The sequence below is a fragment of the Carassius carassius genome, chromosome 44 (assembly GCF_963082965.1).
Source record: "Carassius carassius chromosome 44, fCarCar2.1, whole genome shotgun sequence".
Classification (NCBI taxonomy): Eukaryota; Metazoa; Chordata; class Actinopteri; order Cypriniformes; family Cyprinidae; genus Carassius; species Carassius carassius.
In genome coordinates this window covers 23,601,954-23,618,437 of record NC_081798.1, presented here as the reverse complement: position 1 = coordinate 23,618,437, position 16,484 = coordinate 23,601,954, and the positions used below count along the sequence as shown (strand labels likewise).

Sequence of the window (16,484 nt, the reverse complement as noted above, 5' to 3'; positions counted from 1 at the left end):
GCTATCTGGCAGATATATTCAGTAAATTGAATGAGCTGAATGTGTGTCTGCAGGGCAAGGACACCCACATTCTGAACCTGTATGATAACGTGGGTGGTTTTCTGAAGAAAGCAGAGTTGTGGAAACGGGCATGTGTACAGGGGGATCTCACCTGCTTTTCTCAGGTGGATGCTTTCCTCTCCAGGGAAGATGTGGAGAGAGCACCAGTGAAGTCCATCATAGAGGAACATTTGGCCAACCTGATTGTGAGTTTTAACTCATACTTTCCTGATATGGAGGAGAAATCTGCACAGCTCAGTTGGGTGAGAAACCCATTTCTTTTGTCAGAAGAAAGCCGAAACAAGCTCCCTCTCTGTCACCAGGAAAAACTCTTGGATGTGTCATCTGACTATGGCCTACGGATGAAATATGAAAACTCCACTGTAACACAGTTTTGGGTGTGTGTAAAAAAGGAGTACCCTGAGCTGGGAGAAAAAGCTTTGCAGCAGCTACTGCCCTTTGGATCCACATATTTGTGTGAGGCCTCATTTTCTGCAATGACCGTGATCAAAACAAAGCAGAGAAACAGACTGGGCCTGGAAAAGACTCTGATCACTGCTGTTTCCTCCCTACCACCGAGAATGACCAAGATCCTCAGTGAAGCACAAGCACATGTTTCGCACTAAATTATAAGTGTAACTTAGTTTGTTGTTTATTTGGTACAAGTGTTTTTGAGCTAAAATGTTATACACATCATATATACATACACACACACACACACGTATATATATATATATATATATATATATATATATACACACACAGTGTATATATATTATTTATATAGGTTTCTTTTATCAAACATGTTTGGGGCCAGTCAAGGGGTATACTTAAACTGCGTAAACAGTAAAGAAAATTAAAAGTACAACTTAGTTTGTTGTTTATTGTTACAAGTGTTTTTGAGCTAAAATGTTATACACATCATATATACATACACACACACACACACACACATATATATATATATATATATATATATATATATACAGTGCATATATATATATATATATATATATATTATTTATATAGGTTTCTTTTATCAAACATGTTTGGGGCCAGTCAAGGGGGATAACTGCGTTATCAGTAAATATACATTGTTAATTATTGCAAATGTTTATTGCAAATGTTTTATTATTTACATTGTTTAATAAATCTCATAATCTCACTACATCGTAGTCATAGCTTTTTTTTCCATCTCAAATAATTGGGGCCGGTCAGGGGGTACTTGGCTGAGAAAAAATTTGATAGGGGGTACGTTATTGAAAAAAGATTGAGAAGCACTGCAATAGAGGTCCTTTCTAGGTGCTGATCCACCATCTGGTCTGGATCCGGGTGACTGCAGTGACCCTCTGATCTGGATACAGACTGGATCTGGTGGCTACGGTGACCTCGGAATAAGAGAGAAACAGACAAATATTAGCGTAGATGCCATTCTTCTAATGATGTAGCAAGTACATAGGGTGTTATGGGAAGTGTTTCCGGTTCCGGTTTACCTAATTAATGCAGCCTAAAAATCCTTTAACGGATTTGGATATTAAAAGCATATTAGTATGTTATGTGTAAGCCAGGTTAAAGAGATGGGTCTTTAATCTAGATTTAAACTGCAAGAGTGTGTCTGCCTCCCGAACAATCTTAGGTAGGTTATTCCAGAGTTTAGGCGTTTATTCTGTGGGCACCACTTAGACATCCAGCCATTGAGTGATGACAATCTGCTATGCATCTCGTCACCATGGTAAGCAGGGAGGGGACCAGAGCATATTACAGTGTCTGACATCGTGCTTGCAAGTTTACACACCTCTTTAATGTTATTTTTAGTGATCACCGACTGGCGAAGTCGAACATCATTAGCGGCGGCATGAATAACAATCTTACTGTATTTACGTTTAGCATTAGCCAGCACTTTTAAATTTGCCAAGATGTCAGGCGCTCTGGCTCCCGGTAAACATTTGACTATGGTGGCTGGTGTCTCTATATTCACGTTCCGTACAATAGAATCACCAATAACTAGAGCATTTTCATCAGGTTTCTCAGTGGGTGCATCACTGAGTGGGGAGAACCTGTTTAATGTTTTGATCGGAACAGAAGAGCGGGTTTTGACCCACGACTACGCTGCCTCACTGTCACCCAGTTGCCCTGCTGCAGGGGCTCTGTTGCCGGAACCGAACAATGTACAGGAATCCCTGAGCTAGACACATCCAAAGTCGTATCTAGAGCCCTAACATTCTTACTGTCCTCAATTAAAGTTTGGATGCGTGTCTCTAATTCTTCTCTGTCAGCCTAACTAATTCCCTGCATTTATCACATGTGAATCCCTCATCAGCGACAGAGATAGATAAACTGTACATGTGGCAAGAGGTGCAAATAACAATAGCAGGAGAAGCCATTACTCACCGTGCTTGATGAAATATTACTGTGGTTGTTTGATGAACTTGTGAAAAACTGGAGCGAGAGAGAGGAGAGGAGAAAAGAAAACAGCGATAGGTTCGAATGAAAACGCTAATGACAACCTAATGAGTGCTAACGCTTTGCAGGTGTACTGCACTCACGGATATAAAATAAAAGTGAACGATCAAATTTAATCTGAATAGATTGATCGATAATATCAGAAATATGGTGTGAATTAAGTTATATTTTATCACTTTAAAAAACAGAGAGTGATAGTACGATAAAGATTGTAGAGAAAAAAAAATTATAAAAACAGCTACACAGAGCTACGACTAGCAACAGAAGACCAACAGGAAGTAGAGAAAACACTGTCCAACAGCAGAGTCTCGAAGGGACAGACAGCGGTTGAAGAAGCCCATCTGGGGGTCGATTGGAAGTCTTACCAATCGCACAGATCGAGGAGGCCAAAACAAAATCTCGAATGTCGCAAGCCATAGATGGCACCAGAATCGTTGCTTAACTAGAAACCTAGTACGATTTACTCCTGGATGACAGGCTACATTGGAACAATGACCCCACTGAATAACGTCAGACCGTAATCCCTCCGGCACAAACAATCGGTTCGGTGGGCACCGGGACAGAGGCTTTACCGCTTCTAAGGCCGTCTTGACCTTCGATTCGACCTCCCATCGGAGTCTGGAGGTGAATAGAGTCTCCGATAAAATCCACTCAGGAGTAGCCGGGCGTTCGGATGGATCAAAAATACGAGATAAAGAATCGGGTTTGATGTTTTTAGAACCCGGGCGGTACGAAAGAGTAAAGTCAAAACGACCGAAAAAAAGAGCCCACCGAGCCTGCCTGGAGTTGAGTCTTTTGGCAGATTGAATGTATTCTAAGTTCTTGTGATCACTCCAGACGATAAAAGGTACCCCCGACCCTTCTAACCAATGTCGCCATTCTTCCAATGCTAACTTGACTGCCAACAACTCCCTGTTACCAATGTCATAGTTACGTTCGGTAGGTGACAAACGATGAGAAAAGAACGCGCAAGGATGCATCTTGTCGTCTGAAGAAGAGCGCTGAGAAAGCACTGCGCCTACCCCCACCTCTGACGCATCGACCTCCACCACGAACTGACGTGACAGATCAGGGGTCGTAAGAATGGGAGCCGAAACGAAGTGGCTCTTCAGGTTGGTGAATACAGCTTCGGCTGTTTCGGACCACCTGAAAGTCGTTCTGGGAGAGGTCAAGGCAGTCAGAGGTATGGCTAGTTGGCTTTAATTATGAATAAAACGTCTGTAAAAATTGGCGAACCCCAGAAACCTCTGTAGGGCCTTATGGGAATCTGGACTTGGCCAATCCACCACAGCCTTAACTTTGTCAGGATCCATACGCACTCCCTCAGACGAAATGACGTAACCTAGGAAAGGGACAGACTGTGCATGAAAAGCGCATTTCTCCGCCTTGACAAAAAGCCCATTCTCTAGCAAGCTCTGAAGCACTCGTCTGACGTGCTGAACAAATCAATATGTCATCCAGGTAGACATAAATGAACTGATCGACCATGTCTCTCAGCACATCATTGACGAGTGCCTGGAAGACCGCTGGGCTATTGGAGAGCCTGAAAGGCATAACCAAGTATTCAAAGTGCCCCCTAGGGGTGTTAAAAGCGGTCTTCCATTCATCCCCCTTCCTGATGCGAACCAAATGATAAGCATTACGTAAGTCCAGTTTTGTGAAGACGGACGCTCCCTGCAACCTCTCGAAGGCTGAAGACATCAACGGCAAAGGATAAGTATTCGTTACCGTGATGTTATTCAGCCCTCGGTAATCAACGCAAGGTCGCAGAGAACCGTCCTTCTTCCCCACAAAAAAGAACCCCGCCCCCGCTGGAGAAGAGGAAGGTCGGATGAATTTGGATGCCAGAGAATCAGAAATATATTTCTCCATGGCCTCCCTCTTGGGAACAGAGTATAGCTTGCCCTTAGGCGGAGACGTACCTGGCAGTAGATCTATAGCACAGTCATAGGGATGATGCAGAGGAAGAGAAGCAGCTCTGGACTTACTGAACACCTCCTTCCGGTCGAGGTACTCAGCGGGCCCGTTTGACAAATTCACCGGCTCTTCCTGCAAGACAGAACAAGACAGAGACGAACAAGCAGACACTAAACAAGACGCATAACACTCAGTGCTCCAGGCAGAAACAGAGTTATGTCCCCAGTCCACCCTGGGGTTATGCTGCACCAACCAGGGGTGACTGAGGACAATGGGAACCTGAGGGGAGTCCATGAGGAGAAATGACAGTTCTTCAGAATGATTGCCGGATGTAATGAGTGTTATCTGACAGGTGGTGTGAGATACTGTGGGTAACTGTTGACCATTGAGTGCGTTGACTGAGATCTTGTTAGTGAGTGGTATGGTGGGTGTCTGAAGCTGTTGTGCAAATGACCAGTCCATAAAGTTACCTTCTGCCCTGGAGTCGAGAAGAGCTTGACAGTGATGTGACCGAGTTGCCCACTGCAATCTCACCGGGAGGAGGGTGGAAGAGGTTTTCTGGATGGAGACCCCGCCCGACAGGATCCTCTTCTTCACTGCCGGGCACTCTCTTTTACTGGGCAATTATTGAGAAAATGTCCAGGTCCGCCACAGTAGAGGCACAATCCTCGGGTTCTCCTTCTCTCTCTCTCCTCCCGGGAGAGCCGGGCTTGACCCACCTGCATGGACTCGTGATCGTCGACAGAGCAGACCGCATCACGAGCGTTGAGTGGGGAGATCCCAAAGCTCCTCTATGTAGGTGTCGTACGAGTGTGTTGTTCCAACCGATGCAGGCGTGCATCCACTCTTAAGGCCAGTTCGATCAGATCGTCGAGCTTCCCTGGCAGGTTCAGGGTATAAATCTTGTGTTGGATGTGGTCAGCCAGCCCAGGCAGGAAGATGTCTCATTGCGCCTCCTCGTTCCAGCGGCACTCTGCGAAGAGGGTGCAAAACTCGATGGAATAGTCTGCGACGGATCTTTCTCCCTGGCAGATGTCTGCGAGCTGGTGAGCCACCTCTCTGCCTGCGACTGCCTGGTCAAACACCCTTCTCATCTCCTCCGAGAGTGCCGCGAACGAGTCACAACAGGATCGATGGTTCTCCCACACCGCCGTCCCCCATAGCGCCGCACGCCCGGACAGCAGTGTAAGCACGAATGCCACCTTCGAATCTTCAGTGCAAAATGTCTGGGGTTGGAGAGCAAAAAACATCGAGCACTTGGTCAAAAAAGCTCTACAATAACTTGGCTCAGCAGAATAACTCTCCGGCGTCGGCAGACGCGGCTCATGTTGACGGACGGATGCGGGGGAAATCGGCGGTGGGTTGGGCGCAATGGGCTGTGTCAGTTGTTGGATCTGCTGGGTGAGCCCGGACACCTGCGTTACCAATGCCTGCACCACTCTTCCAGTTACGGCGAGATTCTCCTCCTGCCGCTCCATACGGGCTGTGTTGTGTGCGAAGTAATCTGTGACTTCAGATCCGCTTGCTGCCCATTGCATGGTCAGATCGTTCTGTAATGAATGGATAGAGGGGACAATAGCAAGTAAAACAGATCTTTATTAGAATGAATAGCACCAGACTCAGAGTGAATAGGGAAGCAGACACAGTTCTCAGTAGTGCTGGAAGATCACAGATGCAGTACACAGATCCTTCTGAGTGTGATGGTAATCTCCGATGATGATGATGACTAGGCAGCACAGGCTTGCATGGACAACTCGATCCGATGGTCAGACGTGAAGTGATGAACCCAGTGTTGGTGAAGAGTGAAGACATAAACTGCAACGGCGAACTTCCAGCCGGTGACAAAACAGGAGACACGAGGAGCCGTAGAAACAGGAACACAACAGGCAACATCCATAAAACAACGATCTGACAAACACAAGACGCATGAGGTGAGTATAAATAGACAGTGGTAATGCACAACACCTGTCGCTGATTTCCCAGGAGGATAATCAGCGACCACGCCCACACACACACACATTCATTCATAAAATACACACACACAGTGCAAGGGAGCGTCAATGAATTCCTCAACCGTGACAGTTGTAACTCAGGCATAAAATGTTCAAACTTCCCCAAACTTCACATGTTTGATAAGAGTCCTGGCCTGAACACATCTGAAGGCAAATATTCCATTATAATTATAGTGCCACCTGCTGGCAACAGGAAGATTGGCACATATATGGAATATACTTTTATATATTCACCTTATATTTATGACTTTAAATGCATATTTTTTACTAAAGCCACTCGCTGCTGGTGAGCCCGGGTGCGAGAGCCCGTTCATCGCTGCTTGCAGCTTTGATTTAATTATGGAATTTTCCTTTAATCCTTATTTATTCTTGATGCCCAAACCACCACAGATCTGGCTTAATTCATGAAACACGAACAGAGTGAGATATGTTTTTACCTGTTATTTTATTGTTATTTAATTTTTCTTGCAGGCAGACTCATGACACAACATTCTAATAACACTTTATATAATATAATAATATTTCACACATTTGTTTGCCCATATGGTTAGGTAGGCTTTAAGATATTTGCTAAAACTTACTTGACTTGCTGTCCTCAGTGAAGTGGTTTCACCTCAAGCTCTAATAAACCCCCAGGGATATAAGTTTAAGGTATAAGATGCATTTGTAAATCTTTAGGGAAGGTCTGTTTTATGATCAAATTACTCTGTATTTACTCATATAGTTATGGGCATTTCATGAATGAGGTCCACTGTGTGCACCTCATTGCACTTTAGACACCTTTGTAATTCACAGGGTCTCAATATCACTATAAAACAGAAAAATCAGAATTTTGCATTTGACAGATTTTACCACGTGGCAGACTTTTTTTTATAATATACAATAAATCATTACATTTATAACACTTTACTCAATACTAAAGTGTGCAGTATTCACTTGGATGATGCAACAGCAGCCACAGTGCACCAGAACACCTACCCCACAAGCTTATTGACGGAGAGGAAAGTGTGATGAAGCTAATTAGTAGATGTGAGGATGATGAAGGAGGCTATTAAACCAATGACAAGAGGGTAGATTTGGCCAGGATACTTACAGGCTTTCATTTTTTTTTGGGGGGGGGGGGGGGGGGGGGGTTAATACCCATACAGAGAGTCAGGACCTCAGTTTAAACTCTTCTTATGTGTCCAAAAGCATTCCCTATTCTCTATCAAGAGCACTATATCGAGTGTTGACCATTTTTAGTGGTGTCTGAATTCTGAGTGAACAACTTAATTTTCTCAAATTACCAAATAACTATGATCACACTTTATTTTAAGGACCTAATTTTCACTACTTATTAGTTGCTCATTAGCATGCATATTAGTTATTGACTGTTTATTATACTTTAAAGCACATATTACAATACGGGGTAAATCCAACATGGAACACAGGAGGAAGACACATGTACTGACTAGTTTGTAGACCCGACCAAAACTGAACTGAAAGGACAAGGCTTTTAAAGACAGGCAAATGAGGGACTAAGGAGAAACACCTGGGAACTAATCAAGGAGGGACAGAAACTGGGTCACACAGAACATGGGGAATGGAACACATGCAGGGAAATCACAACAATGAGTCCAGAGGTGTGATATTACCCCCCCCCCCCCCCCCTCCTGGAAGGTGCGACCTCGCAATGTAGAAACAACAGAGAGAGGTGTGTGTGGGAAATTGGGAGGAGGTTCTGGTGGAGGACGGACTCCCGGGAGGAGACCAGCAAACAGAGACCACGGAGGAAGGAGTCAGGGAGGAGACAGAGGGAGGCTCTGCGGCGATCCTCAGCTCTGTCACTCTGTGCGGCGATGGCTCGTCGGTCATGGCGGGCTCTGACTTTCCATCAGCAGTGGACTCGGGCATGCGCTTCGCACATGGGGGAGATGGTGGGCTGGACTCTGGGTCTGGATTGGACCTGGTGCCAGAGTCCACTCCACTAATGCGGTGAATTCATCCCGAGGACCATCTTCAGACTCCGGTGCTCTGCACACGGTGTTGAGGCTGGCGTTATAGAACGCACAGAACTCATCGTCCGGGTAGGGGGTGAGATGGGCTAGCAACAGGAACTGTCTTGTATAGTCCTCGAGAGAACATCCTTACTGCTCCAGCAGGAGGAGGAGGAATTCGGGTCGAAGGAGGGGATCCATAAAACACAACACTACGGAAAAAGAAAAAGACACCGAAAACTGGAAAACAAATGGAGGGGAGACATGCAATTTAAACTTTGTAGGTCAGGTCAACTGTAACAATATGCTGCCAGAAGGAACACAGAGTCTAAAATAACTGAGAAAGTCTTTATTAATCCAACATGGAACACAGGAGGAAGACACACGTACTGACTAGTTTGTAGACCCTACCAAAAGTGAACCGAAAGCACAAGGCTTTTAAAGACAGGCAAATGAGGGACTAAAGAGACACACCTGGGAACTAATCAAGGAGGGACAGAAACTCTGATTAACACATCTGGAACAATCAAGTTCTATCTGTGAAGACAGTTATGCCTGTGAAGTAATGTACCTGTGATGCCCAAGTCAGAAAAAGTGAACATTAGAAATAAATCCTTGTTCCTGTTTCTTGTGCTGGTCTTCAGACAATTCCTTCTTGTCATTTTCAGTGAGGCTCCCCACTGTCTGAATATCCTGCCACTGTTTCTCTGTTTGCTGCATCTCCTCGTGTCCTCATGTCCTGTCCTCCAGGACCCGTTTTAATTTTGTCTCTATGCCCTCTATGTTGCATTGCTACATTGGTTCTCATTTTCTTTTATAGTTGCTTGGCTGCTTTGCTTTTTGGGTTGCTTCTTTATAAACTGCTAAAGTGATCATTCTCTTTGTCTGGTTTCTTTCTAACCATTTTTGTGACACCGGTAGTCATGATCCTAGTAATCTAAACAAAACAAATTAAATGTCAGTATTCTAGATACAACAGCACTTAGTAATATGCTGTTTAACACAATCCTTTATTTTCAGACGTAACATACTAAGAAAAAAGGACCTACTAGCTGGTCTTGGGATAGCCTCACTGTGTCAACCAAGCAACTGATATTTAGATAAACTTGAATTATGTTTGGATGGATAGAGTTCTCCAGACACACCAAGCATAAACCAAAGATAAAGCTAGATAAAGATATTTATTGAACCAAAATAGGGCAGTACTTTTTATTCCCTTTTCTGTCATATTAAAACTTTTTTTTTCACCTCAGCACATCGTAACATGCCATGGTAGCACACTTCTTCCCCAGTTCCTTGGCTTGTACCGTGTTACTGTGGACAATGAAGACACATACCTTTTAGTCATGAGAAATATGTTCAGCCACCGACTAACTGTCCACATGAAATATGACCTCAAGGTAAACAAATTCTTTACTCTTTGTTTACCTTATAAATTACTGATTTATTAATTTGTTATTGAGCTATCATAGTGAGAAATTAGAGCCTTGTTTTGTTATGGTGACTTTTCAGTCAGTTTGCACATTTAAGGCAATCTATTACATTTAATTACTAATTTATTTAATTATCATTTGTAGCATTACTGTTTCATATTCATGTAGATCAACTATTAGTTTATAAGCATTATTAATTATTGTTATGCATCTTTATATGGCATTCCATTTTATAGGGGTCATTGGTTTCTCGAGAAGCAAGTGATAAAGAGAAGGTAAGAACACTACAACATAACGTACCACAAATCATGCTGATTTTGTCCAAAACATTTACATTTATGTTCCAGATAAACATACTCTATACTTTTTCTGTAGCAACTAACAGCAAAGATACAGTAACAACAGGCGTTCAAGTACCTAAAATAGAAGAGAAACAAGCTATGACAAGGTTATATGTTCAGTTCCCAGGGAATGCATGTAAAATGTATAAATGAAATACAATGTAAGAGGATGACATAAGTATGACAAAAAATTTTTAACTTAGAACAATCTCATAAATCTTCCTACAAATTACTTTTGAAACATCCATACACAAATTTAATTGCTCTTAAATACATCTTGCTTTGTAATTTACACATCATTTTAAGATTACGTGCACATGAATGAGCAGTTTACCTACAGCAACTACAGAACACCCACAAGCAGTGTTAGATGGTTTGACATGCTTTGAATGCAGTATGAAAATATGACAGTGGATAGGTGAAACAAGATCATTTATTAATTAATAGAATTCTCCGTAATGGTAAATAAAGTGGGAAAGTAGACTGCAAACAAACAGATATACTGAGATAAGTGGTAAAACTAAATTAGTTTTGCTTGGCAAGTTTTTTGAAGGTTGCACACTTTACAAAAAATAAGTCATCAAATACGAGATAAAAGCGACACTTTACATGAACATTTGTTAACTTTGCATTGACAAAGGTGACATCTGAAACATTCCCCCCTTTGTTTTCAGTAAATATTGCTTTTATCATATATTTTTTTTGGTAGAGTTTGCTGACAATATGTGTTTTACAATTGGGATTTTTTTTTGTCTACACACCTCATTTGAACTGGTTTAAAGGTGAGGTGATTTCCTGGCTATTCTTGCACTGAGGAATAATCAGCGACCTTTTCAACTGAATTGTGTGCTCAGACCTTGCTCAGGGATAAGCTGCATTACAGCTTTCAGGGTCTGTGGGTTTTGCAAGGGAGTCAGTAAGCACATTTTAAACGGATATCCTCTGTCACCTAGGAAACAAAGAATGCAGATAAGAGAATTAGAATGTCTTAATTCTATAATTTGCACAATTGAACTTTAGTTGCAATAGCCCTGACTTCTCTTTAAAAGGGTTCTGTAGCAAGCAACCATACAGTGGTGTACATCTAGGTATGCAAGGCAAGTACATATGGGCCCGGGCAGATTGGAGGCCTGCCAAGCCGTTTAATTTAAACTTTAAATTTTTTTTTTTTTAAATAACCAAGTGGCCAGTGGTAGACAGTGAGTTGAGCATATGTTTGATCTATTTAAACTTCTCAAATAAACACAACTTGCCAAAAATAAAATCTATAGAAATAAAACATTCATGCATTTCACAATATTAATTAAAAAATGTGAGATAAATGTTCACTATTAGGCGCATATCCAATCATTTGTGCGGAGAGTGAAAGTTGAAGTGTAAACTTAGTCATTTTTGCTCATAAAGATAAGGGTAATACATCATTCAGAACTGCAAAGGGTCTTCTTTTATTAGTCTGCACTCACAATATCAACAAAACATTGTGCTTTTGTAAAATAAAGACAAACAGGATGCATTTTGCACAGTCTCGATTTTGACAGGAGTGCTTCACAAAAATTTACCAAAAACTCAGCTAATACTTGGCTCACAGACATAATAAATATATCTATAGAATGCTATAAATTACTATTTTAAAACTAAATAATTCAAATCTAAAACAGAAACTCTTTCATTATGTAATCTGTAAAGATTCATTTCTCCCAAAAAGCGCATCCAGTGAGGAGATGATGGCGAGTCAGGATCATCAACTTCATCTTTGAGAAACTGACTCAGAAAACATTAGTTTATTAATGGCGCTGTGCCAAGTTTATGTTTGCATGCAGTACAAATAATCTATGGCAGCATTTTAGCACCACGTTGAAAAACAAATATCTAACTAAATAAATGAGATTAACGTCATAATATTTTAAGAATAAAGTGCGATTATGAAGTGGCTTGCATGTTCAATGTTCTATATTATTTCCAAGCATTTACACATAATTAAAACAGCTTGTGAATAGTCATATAACGTCATTTGCTTCAGAAAAATTTGTTACGTTTCCAAGTAGGAGCCCATAACTATTTTTTGGGGGGGGGGGTGCATACAATTTTTTTGCATATGGGCCCGGGGCTGTTTTTGCTACACCACTGCAACCATATCATAGACAGAACTTTTACTTTTACTGAAATTTTGACTAGTTTTTATTCTCAAGGATGTGATGGAGCTGTAGGCATATGTTTAAAAGGTACAGCCTACTCTTGGAAGATGGTATCGACACATTATCATGGGCCAAGAAATCTAAGCAATATTGGAACACAGGCTCTCTGAATAATGGTAGGCAGACTTATAAACAAATAATTCAAGTTTATTTGTATAGCGTTTTTTACAATACAAATCATTGCAAAGCAACTTTACAGAAAATTAAGTTTCTACAATATTAAGTAATAGCTTATCAGTGGCGACTGTCAGTTTATGTGCATATGGCAGAAATTTTCAGAAAAATCAATTAATCATTCAACGTAGCCAAACGGAGGATGAACTCTATTAACAGCAATTATTATATGATGCAATCACACTTATAACAAAATTTGGTAGTTCTGTATGTTGTTTCAGGGTTGGCATCATCTGAGGTCCTCTGAGGGGGTGACATCATCTCTTCTCAGGTGTTTTGGATCCAGACTTAAGCTTGTGTAAATCTTAGTTACCACAGTATGTAAATCCCGTGGCAAAACAGAGAAACAAAGTTTAACCTAAGCTCAAGAATAATAATGCACTTTTGATCAGATATAACTGCAGTCCAAAATTATGAGATGCATTATTTGAATGCTTGGAGATTTAATCTAGATTTAAACAAAGAGAGTGTATCTAAAGCCCAAACATTGTCAGGAAGGCTATTCCAGAGTTTGGGAGCCAAATACAAAAAAGTTCTATCTCCTTTAGTGGACTTTGCTATTCTAGGTACTACGAAATGTCCAGCATTTTGTGACCTTAGGGAGCGTGGTGGATTGTAGCTTGGTAGAAGGCTAGTTAGGTACACAGGATCTAAACCATTTAGGGCCTTATAGGTAAGTAATAATAATTTGTAACTGATATGAAACTTAATAGGTAGCCAGTGCAGAAACTAGAATTTGAGTAATATGATCATATTTTCTTGACCTGATAAGGACTGCATTTTGGACTACCTGTAGCTTGTTTATTTAAGATGCAGGACATTTTTCTAGCAGTGCATTACAATAGTCCAGTCTAGAGGTCATGAATGCATGAATTAGATTTTCTGCATCAGAAATAGGTAACGTTTCGTAGCTTGGCAATGTTTCTAAGATGGAAGAATGTTGTTTTTGTAATATGGGAAATATGGTTTTCAAAAGACAAGTTGCTCTCTAGTATAACACCCAGATATTTGACTGTAGAGGAAGTAACAGTACATCCGTCTAGTTCCAAATCTTGGTCCAATAAGTTATATCTCTCTTCTCCAAATTTAATAGGAGAAAATTATTGGTCATCCAATCTTTAGCATTTTTAACACACACTGTATTTTCTAATAATATTACCAATGGGCAACATGTATATTCAAAATAGCAGCAAAATAGATGCAACTGACGCCAGGGTCTTCCTCGAGGTCGGGGGGCCGGCCTCTCTGGATGCGTCCGGTGAAACTCCTCAGTGAGTGTAGGGTCGAGAATATCATCTGCATTAACCCAAGAACGCTCCTCCGCACCGACTCCCTCCCAGTCGACCAAGTACTGCAGCGAACCCCCACGGCATCTGGAATCGAGCAACTCATGCACACGATGCGCCTTCTCGCCGTCAATCTGGATAGGAGTGGGGGCCTGGGGTGCAGCACCTTCCTCCGTCGTTCCTCTCGGACCCCCAGCAGGTTTGAGTAGGGAAACGTGGAAGGTAGGGGAAACACGATAATTAGCGGGCAATTCCAAACGAAATGATACGGGGGTAATTTGTATAATAATTTTGAACGGGCCAACATACCTGGGACTGAGTTTCTTGCAGGGTAATCTGAGGCGGAGATCTCTTGTGGAGAGCCAGACCCATTGACCAGGGGCATATGCTGGAGCAGGGCGACGGTGTCGGTTAGCCTGTTGTTCCTGTCGTCTGACTGCATGGAGCAGATGGGTATGAGCCCGATCCCAGATGGCCTCGCTGTTCTGCAGACATTCGGTTACTGAAGGCAGGTCGGTGGGTTCACCTGACCAGGGGAATAGTGGTGGTTGGTAACCCAGGATACATTTGAGAGGTGTCATACCTGTGGCAGGCTTGGTGAGGGAATTCTGGGCGTATTCTGCCCAGAACAAATACCAGCTCCACTCACTTTGATTTTGTTGAAAAGTATGACCTTAGGAACCGGATAACCTCTTGATTGAGACGTTCCGTTTGTCCGTTTGATTCCGGGTGATATCCGGATGTGAGGCTGACATTGACATTGAGATGTTTAAAGAACGCTGTCCAGACTCTGGAGGTGAATTGTGGTCCTCGATCTGACACAATATCCTCGGGGAGACCATAGAACCTGAATACTTGATTGCAGAGAAGTTCGGCGGTTTCCAAGGATGTTGGTAGTTTAGGTAGGGGAATAAGGCGGCAGGCTTTGGAGAAATGGTCAATGATGGTGAATATAGTGGTGTTACCCTGTGAGTTGGGTAAGTCAGTGATGAAGTCGATAGCAATGTGTGACCAAGGTCGTTGTGGTGTGGGTAGCGGGAGTCAGTGTGTACCTGGGTCATGAGTTGTTTGCGTAGGGTCTCGGGGACATAGATGAGGTTGGCCGGACATTCGGCTGGAGGTGGTTCTTGACTGCTAAATTGTTCAATTTCTGTCAGGATATCCCATTGCACTGGGGCTACGAGCAGACTTTCCGGGATGATATTCTCAGAAAGGGAGGTGTGAACCGATTCCTCCGTTTGGCGGGATAGAGCATCAGCCTTCGTATTTTTGGATCCTGGACGGTAGGTCACAGAGAAGTTAAATCGTGTAAAGAACAGTGCCCACCTGGCCTGACGTGGATTCAAGCGTTTGGTTGAACGGAGATATTCCAACTTTTTGTGGTCGGTGAGTACAATGAAGGGGTGTGTGGATCCCTCTAACCAATGTTGCCACTCCTCAAGGGCCAATTTCATAGCCAGAAGCTCACGATTGCCCACATCATAATTGCGCTCGGCATCAGACAATTTGCGAGAGAAGAATGCGCATGGGTACATCTTGGCCGGTTGTCCATTATGTTGTGATAGAACTGCCCCTACCCCTGTGCTAGAAGCGTCGACCGTAAGTTGGGCGCTGAAGTGAATCTGATCTTTAGTTCTTCGAAAGCCTGACGTGATTCTGTGGACCAACTCAGACGGGTTGTATGACGTTTTGTCATGGTGGTTAAAGGTGAAGCAATTGTACTGAAGTTCCTGATAAAGCGGCGGTAAAAGTTGGCGAATCCTAAGAAACGTTGGAGCTCCTTCACTGTTTGAGCTAAAGGCCATTCCAGAACTGCACTAACCTTCTTGTCCTCCATGGCGACTCCCTGCTGACTGATCACATACCCCAGAAATGATATACTGGTCTGGTGGAATTCGCATTTCTCAGCTTTGGCATAGAGTTGATGCTGGATGAGATGATTTAACACTAACCGGACATGACGGATATGTTCCTCCATGGTGTTAGAGTAGATTAAGATGTCGTCGATGTATACTATTACCCATTTATTTAGCATGTCCCGGAAGATGTCATTCATGAAATACTGGAAGACAGATGGACTGTTGGCTAGGCCGAAGGGCATGACAAGATACTCATAGTGCCCACTAGTGGTCGAGAAGGTGGTCTTCCACTCATCCCCCGCACGAATGCGGAGGAGATTATAAGCATTGCGGAGATCCAATTTGGTGTAGAATTTGGCCCGATTGAGCTGTTCTAACGCGGCCGGTACCAGTGGCAGTGGGTAATGAAATTTCACAGTGATATCAATACAGGGCCGCAATCCCCCATCCTTCTTTTTAACAAAAAAGAACCCGGCTGAAGCTGGTGAAGATGAAGGTCTGATGAAGCCCTTGGCTGATTCTTCCTCGATGTAGCGTTTCATTGCTTCAGATTCTGGTTGTGAGAGAGGGAAGATTCTTCCCTTAGGCGGTGTGGTACCGGGTATTAGGTCAATAGCGCAGTCTACAGAGCGGTGTTCAGGTAATTAAGATGCTTTTCTCTTGCTGAAGGCCTCACTTAAGTCAGAGTAATCGACTGGCACGTTTAGGCTGTTAACGTCCGGAACAGAAGGGTCAGAGGCCTTGCTGTGGATTCTTGAAATCTTTGACAAACAGCGAACTTGACAAGAG

General features: G+C 42.7%; 1 protein-coding gene across 3 annotated transcripts in view; it reads left to right on the top strand.

Moving 5' to 3' along the window:
• Positions 1 to 16,484, top strand: part of pip4k2cb (phosphatidylinositol-5-phosphate 4-kinase, type II, gamma b) — a 56,340-nt gene that overhangs the window by 28,683 nt on the left and 11,173 nt on the right. For all 3 annotated transcript variants that reach the window (XM_059537249.1, XM_059537248.1, XM_059537247.1), the window contains 2 exons: positions 9,661 to 9,807; positions 10,077 to 10,115. In XM_059537249.1, the coding sequence (XP_059393232.1) occupies positions 9,661 to 9,807; positions 10,077 to 10,115 (186 nt within the window). The remainder of the gene's footprint in view (positions 1 to 9,660; positions 9,808 to 10,076; positions 10,116 to 16,484) is intronic.